Raw genomic sequence first — 15,001 nt, 5'->3', positions numbered from 1 at the left:
AATACATAATTATGTAGAAAAAAATATACATAAGTCGCACTGGAGTATAAGTGGCACAAGGCCAAAAATACATAATTAGGTAGAAAAAAAACATACATAAGTCGCACTGGAGTATAAGTCGCACAAGGCCAAAAATACATAATTAGGTAGAAAAAAAACATACATAAGTCGCTCTGGAGTATAAGTCGCAGGAACAGCCAACCTATGTAAAAAAGTGCCACTTATAGTTCGGAAAATACTGTACATAGTTACAGATAAAATTACACAAATAATTCAAGGAAAATTATAAACATAAAATAGCGTGTTAACAATTTTGTTAACTTGAGTCAAAATATTTGCCCACTGGTCTAAATCAATGAAAATATGAATTGATGGGAAGGGAAGGGAAGGGGGCATGCAGTGGTCTCACCTGTTGTTCATGGCTACAGGAGCAGGTGAAATGAGTGGGAGGGGCAGGTGTGTTGCCGGGCAGATGGGGACCCCCTTTAGCCATGACCACAGCATGGCTTGTCTGATGGACCACAAAAAACATGCAAGCGAGAGACACACAGGACTTATGTGGCTAAAAGATGGAATGGATGAATGACATGAAAGTCCGAAACTCCGGTGGGATTGCTCCGGTGTTCCTTGTTGGTATCCTTAACCCTCTTAGATGCACGAGTGACTGGACCCTACACTCTTCCATAAGGGGCTCAAAAATCACCCATACTAGAATCAATGCCTTTTTATGACAATTTTGCCATTTTGGTTAGGAATAATCACTTGTATGATATTTAGTATTATATTTAGGACCACACAAGAATCATTTCATGTTAGAAACATCTTCATTTTTCACTTTTTTACATCTTTGATAAAGAAAATGACCCCGTACAACAATAGAAAATGTGAGGATCCATTGTGTGTTACATAAAGGTAAGTTAAAAATGTCAATGGCATGATATCAAAGATACGATTTTTGAGGAATACCTGGAATATGAAATTATAAAAAAAAATTCATTACAAAGATATTTCACAAAAACAACCTGACCGGGTCATTTTTGACCCACTTATGGAAGGTTGGGGTAGTAACACAAAAAATTTCTTTAAAAAAAATTTTTAAGAAAAAATTTTATGATATCAAAAACATGTTTTTTGAGGAATACCTGGAGTATGAAATGATTTTAAAAAATTTATTACGAAGATATTTCAAGAAAACAACCTGACTGGGTCATTTTTGACCCACTTATGGAAGGTTGGGGTAGTAACACAAAAAAATTCTTTAAAAAAATTTTTAAGAAAAAATTTTATGATATCAAAAACATGTTTTTTGAGGAATACCTGGAATATGAAATGATAAAAAAATGTCATTATGAAGATATTTCAAGAAAACAACCTGACCGGGTCATTTTTGACCCACTTATGGAAGGTTTGGGTAGTAACACAAAAACTAAAATTTCTTAAAATGTATAAAAATAAGTTAAAAATGTGAATGGCATGATATCAAAAATATGTTTTTTGAGGAATACCTGGAATATGAAATGATAAAAAATTTAATTACAAAGATATTTCAAGAAAACAACCTGACCGGGTCATTTTTGACCCACTTATGGAAGGTTGGGGTTGTAACACAAAAACTAAAATTTCTTAAAATGTATAAAAATAAGTTTAAAATGTGAATGGCATGATATCAAAAACGTGTTTTTTGAGGAATACCTGGAATATTAAATGATAAAAAATTTCATTACAAAGATATTTCAAGAAAACAACCTGACCGGGTCATTTTTGACCCACTTATGGAAGGTTGGGGTAGTAACAAAAAAACTAAAATTTCTTAAAATGTATAAAAGGTAAGTTAAAAATGTTAACAGTATGATATCAAAAACATGTTTTTTGAGGAATACCTGGAATATGAAATGATAAAAAATGTCATTACAAAGATATTTCAAGAAAACAACCTGACCGGGTCATTTTTGACCCACTTATGGAAGGTTGGGGTAGTAACACAAAAACTAAAATTTCTTAAAATGTATAAAAATAAGTTAAAAATGTGAATGGCATGATATCAAATCGTGTTTTTTGAGGAATACCTGGAATATGAAATGATAAAAAAAAAAATTCATTACAAAGATATTTCAAGAAAACAACCTGACCGGGTCATTTTTGACCCACTTATGGAAGGTTGGAGTAGTAACACAAAAACTAAAATTTATTAAAATGTACAAAAAATAGTTAAAAATGTGAATGGCATGATATCAAAAACATGTTTTTTGAGGAATACCTGGAATATGAAATGATAAAAAAAAAAATTCATTACAAAGATATTTCAAGAAAACAACCTGACCGGGTCATTTTTGACCCACTTATGGAAGGTTGGGGTAGTAACACAAAAACTAAAATTTCTTAAAATGTATAAAAAATAGTTAAAAATGTGAATGGCATGATATCAAAAACATGTTTTTTGAGGAATACCTGGAATATGAAATGACAAAAATTTTTCATTACAAAGATATTTCAAGAAAACAACCTGACCGGGTCATTTTTGACCCACTTATGGAAGGTTGGGGTAGTAACACAAACACTAAAATTTCTTAAAATGTATAAAAATAAGTTAAAAATGTGAATGGCATGATATCAAATCGTGTTTTTTGAGGAATACCTGGAATATGAAATGATTAAAAAAAAATTAATTACGAAGATATTTCAAGAAAACAACCTGACCGGGTCATTTTTGACCCACTTATGGAAGGTTGGGGTAGTAACACAAAAACTAAAATTTCTTAAAATGTATAAAAATAAGTTAAAAATATGAACGGCATAATATCAAAAACATGTTTTTTGAGGAATACCTGGAATATTAAATGATAAAAAATTTCATTTAATAGTGTTGCCCTGTACCAGTGACATGAGCAATAATAATAAAGTTTAATCTAATTTAATCTAATTTAATCTCATTCGAACCAACAGCCCGACTCTACACTGCAATGACCCGATTCCCCAGGTTTGACAAAGGTTCCGCTTTTGTTACCTTTGCGGCAATAGCAGCCGCGGTGATGTGGGAAGAACCATGCTGGTGATGGTGATGATGGTGATGGTGCGCATGTCGACCTCTCCGCCGCTCTTCCTCGTCGTTGTCCTCCTCTTCACACTGGGTGCCACGCTCCATGGTGTGCGAGTGGGCGTGCGTGTTGGTGTGCGCGTTGGCCAGCAGGGAGGACGGAGAGGGTAGCTGCTCGAGTGCGGCGTGCACGGATTTGACCCTGACCGTGGCCTCGCGGAGCAGATCGATGGCGTGGGGCAGCGCCGGAAGGATGAACTGAAAACACTCCTGAAGGAAACAGCGGAAATGTTACATTCAATGAAGTTGCGTAAATTTAAAAAGGTGCGGGAGAAAAAAAGTCAACTTCACCTGAGATCCTTTCTTGCTTCCTGGCAGGTTGATGATGAGAGTTTTACCACGGATACCGCACACGGGCCTGAGATCAAAACGTTACAATGAGCACACATGAGCTGGAATCGAACTACTTTGCAGAATTGGCATTGAAATGGTCACCTGGAGAGCATGCCAAGTGGTGTGACGTTAAGGGATCCCATCAGCATGGCCAGAGCCATGCCTGGAGCCTCTCTCTCGATCACCTCTCTGGTCGCCTACATCACAAAACGGGGCTAAATCAGGGGTCTCAAACTCAACGCATTTATTAAAAACAGAAAAATATACAAACTTTTTTAGTGCTTTGGTTCCCATTTTCTACAATAAAACATTCCACTGTTCTCAAATATCTTAATTTTTATTTTTCTGCACAAAATAAAATGAAAAATAAACAAATCAAGAATAAAGAAAATCAATCAATCCGTAATAAATAAATATAATAATAATAATAATAAAAACTTAAGACACCACATATAGTTGGTGGGTGGACAAATGATTTTTTTCATATTAAAATGAACAAAGCATTATTAGAGCCCTGTAGACATGACAAAACACGACTATAGTCACATTTATACTCTTTTTATTTACAACATATTGCGCAACTGCAGGGTCTTGAGACACATGCTAACTCGCAAACTAGAGTTAGCTAGCGACCTAAACGGTAGCCTTCAAGTTATTTCCTTTAAACTTAAAAAAGCCAAAAACGTACCACTTCCACACGGGTAGGGAGGATAACTATTAACAGTTATTTAACCTTTAACATGAATATGAATCAAACGTAATAATTTTTTCTGGGTACATGATACCATACAGCATCCATATCAAACCCAAAAACTTACCACTTCCACACGGATAGGGAGGATAACTATTAACAGTTATTTAACCTTTAACATGAACATGAATCAAACGTAATATTTTTTTCTGGGTACATGATACCATACAGCATCCATATCAAACTAACATTAAACTTTCATATCAAGGTGGGGGTCTCAAACTAGTGTCCTGCGGGCCACATTTAAACCAATTAATTAACCAATTAAACGGAAACCAATCGACTACCTACATGTCAGCTTTGTGTTACCAGCACCAAGATTTCACGTCAACGCCACTCAGACCGGCTGAAGAGTTGAAATCAGCCGCTGTCGATATAACCAAAACCAAAAATAGCCATTGTTTTCAGGATGTGCTGTGGCCCAATAAAAAGTGGTCTGTGGAATATTAAAGTGGAATTCCACAAGTCTCACATGTGGATCACATGTCTTGTTTTATGATGATACACTCATTTTAACAGAGAAATCATTTCTGTTTGGCTGAGTGTGTGGTCTTAAGAACATTTTACGGGGACCCTATTATATATGAAATTATATGAATTTTTTTTAAATAAAAAAAAATCTATAAAAAAAAATACTAAAAAATATCAAATTATTTAGGGGGACTTAAGAAAATTTTAGGGGAGCCCTATTATATGAAATTTGTCAGAGATTTTTTGTAAAAAAAAAAATCAATACAAAATAAAACAATAAAAAGTATCAAATTGATTTAGGGGGACTTAAGAACATTTTAGGGGGGCCCTATTGTATGAAATCTGTCAGATTTTTTAAATTTAAAAAATCAATAAAAAAATTTAAAAAATTATAAAAAATATAAAATTATTTAGGGGGCCCTATTATATGAAATTTGTCAAAGATTTCTTTTGGGAAAAACATAAATCTATTAGGAAATCAATAAAAAAAATTAAATTATTTAGGGGGTATTAAGAAAATTTTAGGGGGGCCCTATTATATGAAATTTGTCTGATATTTTTGGTAAAAAAAAATTGAAATAAATAAATTTTAAAAATCAATAAAAAATACCAAATTATTTAGGGGGTGTTAAGAACACTTTAGGGGGGATCCTATTATATGACATTTGTCAGAGATTTTTTTGTAAAAATAAAACAATCAATTTTTTTTAAATCAATAAAAATATCAAATTATTTAGGGGGGCTTAAGAACATTTTAGGGGGACCTATTATATGAAGTTTGTCAGATATTTTTTGTAAAAATAAAAAAAATCAATAAGAAAAATTAAAACTCAATAAAAAATATAAAATTATTTAGGGGGTGTTAAGAACATTTTAGGGGGGTCCTATTATATGAAATTTATCGGATATTTTTTGTAAAAATAAAAAAATCAATTTTAAAAATTAAAAGTCAATTAAAAAATATGAAATTATTTAGGGGGGGCTTAAGAACATTTTAGGGGGGACCTATTATATGAAATTTGTCAGAGATTTCATTTGTAAAATAAATGACTAAATAAATAAAAATCAATAAAAATATCAAAATTATTTAGGGGGACTTAAGAACATTCCAGGGGGGCTTCCTAATGATACCACTTTTATTTTCAAGATCGACACAAACCAGAAGATGGATTTGACTGTGAAACCATGAGAAATATCCGACTGACGTCCCGGCAAAAGACACCTAAACGGTTCCAGCGGTGAGCAAAGATCATTGCCATCACATGCCAAACGCGTGTACCTCTGGTGTAACATCTCTGGGTGCGAATCCAGTTCCTCCAGTTGTGAGAATGAGATTAAGCTCCTGTTCATCGCACCACTCCAAAAGAGTGTCCTGTACACACAAAAACACACAAAACGAATGGCGACGCCGTGCGTACACGCGGACACGAAGCCAAGTCAGATACCTTGATTTCATCGATCTCATCCGGAACTATTTTATAGGCTGTGATGACTCCGCCTAACCTGCAGGCGGTGATGGAGAGCGTAAATGTAAACGATGCTGAATGTAAACATGTATGCTGCTACCACAGTACGTGCGTGGAGACTTACAGTGATGGATCGTGGACCAGGTCCTTCAAATTGACGCCGCTTCTGTCCTCGGCCAAGTTCTTGTAACAACTGTCGCTGACTGAGGAGGACATTTTAGACAAGGGCAAAGCGAAGTTAGTCAGAGCGGGAAAATGACACAAAGTATGTGTGCAATTTACGGGGAATAGAAGGACAGTTTGAAGACCATTACGTTGTTTGGGTAACCCTGGTAGACAGCATGTATTATAGCGTAGCCACAAATCTGACAATCCAGGTACTACATGTATATTTATCACACAAGTCATCATGTGGTAGGTAGGGTATGTATGGATACCGTGCTCATTGATTGATATCGATATCGGATGATTTTCAAGTCTGAAATATCGGTATCTTATTGGAAGTGAAAAAGTTGGGACACCCCTAAATTATTTTTAGTTGACGAGTCATTTGACTATTTATATTCCATTTTTCCTTTATTATTATTATTATTAGACATTGTTTTCTGCATTTATTCATTGATTTTCTAAAAAAAACATCAATAAAAGATATCAAATTATTTAGGGGGTCTTAAGAACATTTTAGGGGGGCCCTATTATATGAAATTTGTCAGAGATTTTTTGGTAAAAAATCAATAAAAATATCTAATTATTTAGGGGGCACTATTATATGAAATTTGTCAGAGATGTTTTTTGTAAAAAAAAAAATCAATAAAAAATATCAAATTATTTAGGGGGGCTTAAGAACATTTTAGGGGGGTCCTATTATATAAAATTTGTCAGATTTTTTGGGTAAAAAAATCAATAAAAAATATCAAATTATTTAGGGGGTCTTAAGAACATTTTAGGGGGGTCCTATTATATGAAATTTGTCAGATTTTTTTGGTTAAAAAAACAAATAAAAAATATCAAATTATTTAGGGGGGCTTAAGAACATTTTAGGGGGGCCCTATTATATGAAATTTGTCAGGTTTTTTGGTAAAAAAATCAATAAAAATATCAAATTATTTAGGGGGGATTAAGAACATTTTAGGGGGGCCCTATTATATGAAATTTGTCAGGTTTTTTGGTAAAAAAATCAATAAAAATATCAAATTATTTAGGGGGGCTTAAGAACATTATAATTATTTGACATTGTTTTCTGCATTCATTCATTTTCTACCGCTTATCTTCACGAGGGTCACGGAGGTGCTGGAGCCTATCCTAGCTGTCTTGGGGCGAGAGGCGGGGTACGCCCTGGACTGGTGGCCAGCCAATCACAGGGCACATAAAGACAAACAACCATTCACACTCACATTCATACCTATGGACAATTTGGAGTCGCTAATTAACCTAGCATGTTTTTGGAATGTGGGAGGAAACCGGAGTACCCGGAGAAAACCCACGCATGCACTTGGAGAACATGCAAACTCCACACAGAGATGGCCAAGGGTGGAATTGAACCCTGGTCTCCTAGCCGTGAGGTCTGCGCACTAACCACTCGTCTGCCATGCAGGCCATATTTGCATATTTACAATAATTCATGGTTCCATTTATCACAGTGAGTCTTCCAGGTCCTGATGCAGCAAAACAGTCCCAGACCATCACACTACCACCACCATATTTTACTGTTGGAATCATGTTCATTCATTTTCTACCGCTTATCCTCACGAGGGTCGTCACCAGCTGTCTTCGGGCAAGAGGACTGGTGGCCAGCCAATCACAGGGCACATATAGACAAACAACCATTCACACTCACATTCATACCTATGGACAATTTGGAGTGGCTAATTAACCTAGCATGTTTTTGGAATGTGGGAGGAAACCGGAGTACCCGGAGAAAACCCACGCATGCACGGGGAGAACATGCAAACTCCAAACACACATGGCAGAGGGTGGAATTGAACCCTGGTCTCGTAGCCGTGAGGTCTGCACGCTAACCATTAGTCCACCGTGCAGCCCTGCACATGATAAAAAGTGTGAACTCTCTGAGGTGGACACCAAGTATCTTTGAGTTAATTCTGGGTCCGGACCAGAGTACCGGACTACATGTGTGCGCCTTAAACGAAGTGGATGGCGAGCAGGGTTTTGCATCCTAAAGGCAACCCCTTAAAATCCCTACTTGGGCTTTCTTCGTCAGCTGCTGGCTTGCATCCTCTTTGAGCATTTTTCTCACGTTTCCTCCTGCCTCGGAAGGCAGCAGGCCTACTGGTGACTGGTCCAGATCTTCCTCTTCACGACTTTAAGGAAAACGTCAGCTAAGCAAATTAGTGGAGCTGGTAGACAACCTGCAGAAGAGAATGAATTGGACGCGCCTCGCCTAAATAAATGCATTATGATTTCAAAGATTTAAATGTATGTACTAAATGTGACACAGGCAGGCAAGGCAGGGCCGTCGGAATGTATGTCGGACGAACAGGTGTAGTGGGAACCACCAAATACACCCGCAAAGGCAGGCAACGAATCTGCAAAAATACATGAATTATGCAGCTCATGTAGACGATCGTTATTACACGGCTAGAAATTATACCACATAGCAGCGTCAAGGTAGCCATTAAAAAACACCTTCACAGGAAATTCAGCCTTCAATGTCAAAATAAAAGCACGTTATTACATTTTCAGCTCAACTCAACAACTAGCTTGTGCGGGGAATAGCCCCTCATTTCGAAAGGGATTTACCACACGTCCGCTTTTCCCTCTGCGGCTTTACGCTAGTTAAAATAAACCTGTATGCTATATGTATGTAAAATGATACCGAATAACACATAAATGTTTAATAAAGACAATTAAACACCCGCACGGAACAGCACCGCCGTCGTTTCGAAGCCTCTCCCCACATCTGTCCGACCTGTCAGGCGGCTACTAGCAGCAGCTAGCGTTAGTCCCAATGACAGTCAACTGCACCGGTTATCACGCTGGCTAACCACGGCTAGCTCTTGTAGCTCGGATCGTGACACCGACAAACGACACAAGATTGTTAAAAAATAATCATCCGCATTTCATCGCCTTTCACTTTCTTACCTGTGAGGATCCCCACTCGGGTCTGATGGTCGTGGTTGGTGAGCACCATCCCGTCCGTCGCCATGTTTACAACCCCTGTCTGCACTGTGACAGCATATATATATATATATTTAGATTTATATATATATATATATATATTTATATAAATAAATATATATATATATATTTATAGAGAGAGAAATACATATATATATTTATAAATATATACATATATATACACTAGTATATATATAGAAACAATGCTAGCTACCGCGCCGCCTCTGAAGCACGATTGCCGGTGTTGTGTTTATGTGTCAAGTTTGCCTTCATGCGTGTTTTTTTTATGTCAAATACAGATCAACTGCGACACTATAAAACACAGGTTGTGTCACTCACCTGTCATTTAAAATAAAAACACACAAAGTACTCGAAAAGTTAGCTGTTTGTCAGCGGTGGCCGATACTGCAAATTCTTGTATCTATCCGATACCAACTTAATACAGGATGTTAGCTTTGCTGGTACAGATGATACTTTTATTTTGAAATGTTATGTTGTTTTTTTTAATATGAATTTGTTATTTGTGTTCATAATCAAATTTAAACACATAATATAGATTTATTAGTAAATATGACAGCATAAGACAGTGTAATGTGACAATGTTATAACTTATTTTATTTTTTTATTCCATACAGTCATTTGTGGTGATGTTATGGTACAGTCTGGTGCCTTTGTGCAGATGGCCATGGGTTTGAATCCCAGACCCAACACCCAGCCATTAGGAATGTCCGAAGGCAACCCCTGATGGGAAAAAGTCGAAAGGCTAACACAAATAAAAGTTACAAAGTTACAAATAAAATCAGAAATAAAATGTAGAAAACATATTCACAACTTTCTAATCATGTTTTATTTTAGTATTATTAGAGCACTCTAGCCATTAAATAACATTTTTACACTCATATTACTCATATAGTCGATATAATAAAAGAAAATAAGACATAATATAGACTCACACATGTTAGCATTTGAATTTTTTGTTGTTTGTTTTTTACTTCCGGTTTACTGTAGTACTTTTTATGTCATCATTGTGTCATTAGCGTAACATAATGTAATATTATTGACACATGACTCGTGGAGAATACTAAATATACTAAATACTAAATATATTTGCATTCTAGTTCATGACTGCCCTCTATAGCCCGCACACAGAACAGCAGCTTGGTACAACACTATCGTACGCCATATAAATGATATGCTAATTAAACTGTAGCGTCATCACGTGACTTATAGGTCAGCAAATAACCAGTTTTCTTGCTGGAATGTCGGCAACAGGGCGCCATTTTACTTGACTCCGCCCACCCCAAATGTGCACGTGAATGTGTATCGTATGTTTCTCGTATACTTTCGTTATGACCCTGAGCTAGCGACTTGCTATGGCATCATATACGTAACATAAAATCCTAAAATCCATCAAATAGAAACAGAAATGTACTTCAAAGAATACTATAATTGTTCTCTCTAAAGGCAACCGATTGATATGTTCCTCACAGTCTATTCAAGTGAAATTTAAATACAGGATACGTATTTACCCACCTGCCTTTACAACTCCTGGAACTGCGCATGCGCGAACTGTGTGGACTGTTATCGTCATAGCAACCGGAGTCGCCGATCAACATGGTGGTAAGTACCTTATCCAAAATACATGATTTTCTAATATGTCCTTTTATGATAGTACTTTCAAGAAAAAATATTGTGTATTAAGTATAATAACATACAACTTGCTCTTATAAGTGTTTTATTCATGTTTACAGGGAAAAGCAACAACATTAAAGGAAGCACTGGCCAAATGGGTATGTGGTACACAAGCACACTGTAGCATACTACATACTGTACTGCATACTGTACTGCGTTTGTATATCTGTATCTGTATCCAGGAGGAGAAAACCGGGGAGAAGTGCGGTGAGGCCACGGTTGTAAAGCTATATAATCAAATCCCCCCTCTGGAAAAGCTGGATAACACCCTCAGCAAAATACCCAAATGCGAGTGAGTCATTTCACTGAATCGTTTGAAACATTGTTGCAGATATTAATCACACACTTTTCATAGATAGAAATTGGCATAATGTGGTTATTGGTGAACACGGCTGCCTCATATCCAGAAGATTCTAGATTCCAATCTAGATTTAGACCATGAAAGAAAGTAGGAAACCAAGTACGATTCCTTATGTCTGAATTGAATATTTGGAGTTAGAGCATAGAAAACCTGTTTACAACCTTCAAAATATGGCTTTTAACATTATTAGAGCCTTCTGGATATGATATAGCACCCCTATTTGTCCGTAGCTCATTTAATAGCAAATAAATGCTATGTAGTATTGTATGTATTACTCACTGCCTGGTGTCTATACTCTATCATCGACAGAAAGCTGTGTCTGTCCACCAACTGCATTGATAAAATAACCAATCTGGGTGACCTGAGTAAGTACTTTATACACACATGTGCGCCTAAACACATTTTATATTAAGTATATTTAAGTATCATTTCTGGTACTTTTACAATCACTAACTGTTACATTTGTTCACTTCCTGCCTTTCTAATATAAATGAAGTTTTTTTTTACAGATTTTTATGAATTTTAATTTTAATTTTAATTTTAATTTTAATTTTAATTTTAATTTTAATTTTAATTTTAATTTTAATTTTAATTTTAATTTTAATTTTAATTTTAATTTTAATTTTAATTTTAATTTTAATTTTTAATTTTTATTTATTTTTTGTCACTTACCAAATTACAAGGTGATATGAGCATCCAATGACATAATGTGTACCATAGTAAGTGTCAATATAGTGAATTTAGATTTTAAATAAAAAAAATTTAATTAAATTATCATTTAATAATTAATTTTTTTAATTTTAATTTACAAAAAAATGTACAAAAATTTTAAATGTAAATTTTTTAAATTTTATTTTAAAAAATGCATTACATGCATCCCATAATCAGTTCCCAGTTCCACATGTCCAAAAGGAGTAGGGAGAAGCAAAGCTTATTAAATCCTACCCCTCCATCTGGTACTTTTACAATCAGTAACTGTTACATTTGTTCACTTCCTGCTTTCCATAATACATTTTTTTTTATAAATGTATAATTTTTTTATTATTCTTTTGATATTTTATATTATTATTTTATATTATAAAAATTATTGTTATAAACATTTTATTATATTATTTTTTATATTATTATTTTTTATTTTTTTCCACATTTTATTTTATTTTTTATTTTATTTTTGTCACATTCCGAAGTACGAGCATCCAATGCCATAATGGGTACCATAGAAGTGTTTCGAATGTACTTGAATGTACTAGCCAATTGGTTGTTTTTATCCTAGTATATTGTTTTTGTCCTTTCAGAAAACCTGAAGATTTTGTCATTAGGAAGAAATAACATCAAGGCCTTCACTGGTCTGGTGAGTACGTACACAAAAGTGCCAAAAAATACCAAAAATGCTTAAGTTGGTTGCGTTTATGGATCATGTAGGATCCGGTCGGGGACACATTGGAAGAGTTGTGGATCTCTTACAACCTGATCGAGAAGATGAAGGGAGTTCACATTTTGAAAAAACTGCGTGTTCTCTACATGTCCAACAACCTGGTGAAAGATTGGGGTGAGCAATAGTCATTTGTTCATAATGGCATTAATAGATATTATTGATTAATTGATAATAGTAGCTTTTTTTTTGCACAGACGCTCATAACATTGAATGTAAAAATGGTTGTTTTTCTGCAGGAGAGTTTTCAAAGCTGGCTGATCTGCCGTGCCTTGTAGACCTGGTCTTTGTAGGAAATCCTCTAGAAGAGAAACACACGCCTGATGGATCATGGATGGATGAAGCTTCCAGAAGGTTACCCAATCTGAGAAAACTGGATGGTAAGAATTTCAGCACCACTAATGTCCTCATACAGTATATTACACAGACCTATGAAAATGAGTAAAAAATAGATGCATATAGATGCAGATGCAATAGATGCATACCCGCATATCCGCTTAAGAAAGCATATTTGCTTCTTCCTACTCCTTTTGGACATGTGGAACTGTGAACTGATTATGTGATGCATTCAATTGTAATCTGATGCATGTTCAAATAAAATAAAACCATATAAAAAAATTAAAATAATAAAAAAAAATTTAAAACTATTAAAACAAATTAAAAACTATTAAAAAAAAACTATTTTTAAGACAAAAAAATAAAAAAAACTTAAATTATATTAGAAAGGCAGGAAGTGAACAAAACATTAAAAAAATTATAATAATTTTCAAGAATTTAAAACAATTAAAAAAAATTAAAAACTTTTTTTTCAATAAAAAATAAAATAAAAAAACTTAAATTATATTAGAAAGGCAGGAAGTGAACAAACCATTAAAAAATTAAAATAATTAAAAAAAATTAAAAACATTTTTTTAAAATAAAAAAACTAAAATTATATTAGAAAGGCAGAAAGTGAACAAATGTAACAGTTAGTGATTGTAAAAGTAACAGATGGAGGGGTCAGCACCACTAATGTCCTCATACAGTATATTACACAGACCTATGAAAATGAGTAAAAAATAGATGCATATAGATGCAGATGCAATAGATGCATACCCGCATATCCGCTTAAGGAAGCATATTTGCTTCTTCCTACTCCTTTTGGACATGTGGAACTGTGAACTGATTATGTGATGCATTCAATTGTAATCTGATGCATGTTCAAATAAAATAAAACCATATAAAAAAATTAAAATAATAAAAAAAAATTAAAAACTATTAAAACAAATTAAAAACTATTTAAAAAAAACTATTTTTAAAACAAAAAATAAAAAAACTTAAATTATATTAGAAAGGCAGGAAGTGAACAAAACATTAAAAAAATTATAATAATTTTCAAGAATTTAAAACAATTAAAAAAAATTAAAAACTTTTTTTTCAATAAAAAATAAAATAAAAAAAACTTAAATTATATTAGAAAGGCAGGAAGTGAACAAACCATTAAAAAATTAAAATAATTAAAAAAAATTAAAAACATTTTTTTTAAATAAAAAAACTAAAATTATATTAGAAAGGCAGGAAGTGAACAAATGTAACAGTTACTGATTGTAAAAGTACCAGATGGAGGGGTCAGCACCACTAATGTTTTGATACAGTATATTACACAGACCTATGAAAATGAGTAAAAAATAGATGCATATAGATGCAGATGCAATAGATGCATACCCGCATATCCGCTTAAGGAAGTAACTGCTGCTGGCACGGACTCAAACCCAGGTCCCAACCCGAATCTTCTGGTCTTTCCAGGGATCCCTGTCATCAAACAAGGAGGGGATGATGACGAAGACGGCTGAGTGGCTTCACGACTTTGTTGTCACCATCTTTGTTGACATTTTTCATTCTATCCCTTTGGTTATTCCATGCAACCAGTTGCTGTAATTCTGCTACCATCCTAAACAGCCGATGTGAAAATGTGATATTTAAGCGAAATGAAACATCTGACAATGCTTGACACAAGTCATTTCTTAACCTTTCTTACAAAATTTCATCCAAAAGTAAGTGATAATGTTGTCTATATCTACAAGATCTATGTGGATTATATTGGTTATTGTGAAAAATAACTCAATAAAAGCAAAAACGACACTTCTCACATCTCATTATTCATGCAAAATGTTCTAATACCCTGGAGACATTTTCTTTGTAAACAAAACACAACACACTGAAACCTGAAAAGTACTGATCTCATCACACTAATATTCACCATATTTACCATATTTTAAGTTTTACA

General features: G+C 34.2%; 2 protein-coding genes across 8 annotated transcripts in view; one reads left to right on the top strand and one right to left on the bottom strand.

The window, feature by feature from the left end:
• Positions 1-9,672, bottom strand: part of LOC131140354 (gephyrin-like) — a 28,841-nt gene extending 19,169 nt beyond the window's left edge. Inside the window, exons 1-9 of one of the 6 annotated variants that reach the window (XM_058090686.1) lie at positions 9,590-9,672; positions 9,215-9,298; positions 6,240-6,318; positions 6,095-6,152; positions 5,929-6,021; positions 3,530-3,624; positions 3,386-3,452; positions 3,005-3,304; positions 410-511 (exon numbers count right to left, since the gene is read on the bottom strand). In XM_058090686.1, the coding sequence (XP_057946669.1) occupies positions 410-511; positions 3,005-3,304; positions 3,386-3,452; positions 3,530-3,624; positions 5,929-6,021; positions 6,095-6,152; positions 6,240-6,318; positions 9,215-9,298; positions 9,590-9,596 (885 nt within the window). In that variant the 5' untranslated portion in view covers positions 9,597-9,672. Of the gene's footprint in view, positions 1-409; positions 512-3,004; positions 3,305-3,385; positions 3,453-3,529; positions 3,625-5,928; positions 6,022-6,094; positions 6,153-6,239; positions 7,386-9,214; positions 9,299-9,589 lie in introns of those variants that run through there. The other 5 variants (XM_058090687.1, XM_058090681.1, XM_058090683.1 and 2 more) reach the window with 5 other exon arrangements.
• On the top strand, positions 8,923-14,799 carry LOC131140355 (dynein axonemal light chain 1-like). Of its 2 annotated transcripts, none has more exons than XM_058090689.1 (9): positions 8,923-9,252; positions 10,767-10,870; positions 11,002-11,040; positions 11,125-11,234; positions 11,613-11,668; positions 12,599-12,654; positions 12,726-12,852; positions 12,975-13,115; positions 14,521-14,799. In XM_058090689.1, the coding sequence occupies exons 2-9, from the start codon at positions 10,865-10,867 to the stop codon at positions 14,565-14,567; spliced, it is 582 nt and encodes a 193-aa protein (XP_057946672.1). In that variant the 5' UTR covers positions 8,923-9,252; positions 10,767-10,864; the 3' UTR covers positions 14,568-14,799. The 2 variants fall into 2 exon arrangements, with proteins under 2 accessions (XP_057946672.1, XP_057946671.1); XM_058090688.1 differs by having other exon boundaries at positions 8,924-9,252; positions 10,741-10,870.
• The last annotated feature ends 202 nt before the right edge of the window (positions 14,800-15,001 follow it).

Source organism: Doryrhamphus excisus, chromosome 13, assembly GCF_030265055.1.
Source record: "Doryrhamphus excisus isolate RoL2022-K1 chromosome 13, RoL_Dexc_1.0, whole genome shotgun sequence".
NCBI classification, from domain to species: Eukaryota; Metazoa; Chordata; class Actinopteri; order Syngnathiformes; family Syngnathidae; genus Doryrhamphus; species Doryrhamphus excisus.
The sequence above is the reverse complement of the archived record's forward strand: the minus strand, read 5'-3'. Positions and strand labels throughout refer to the sequence as shown.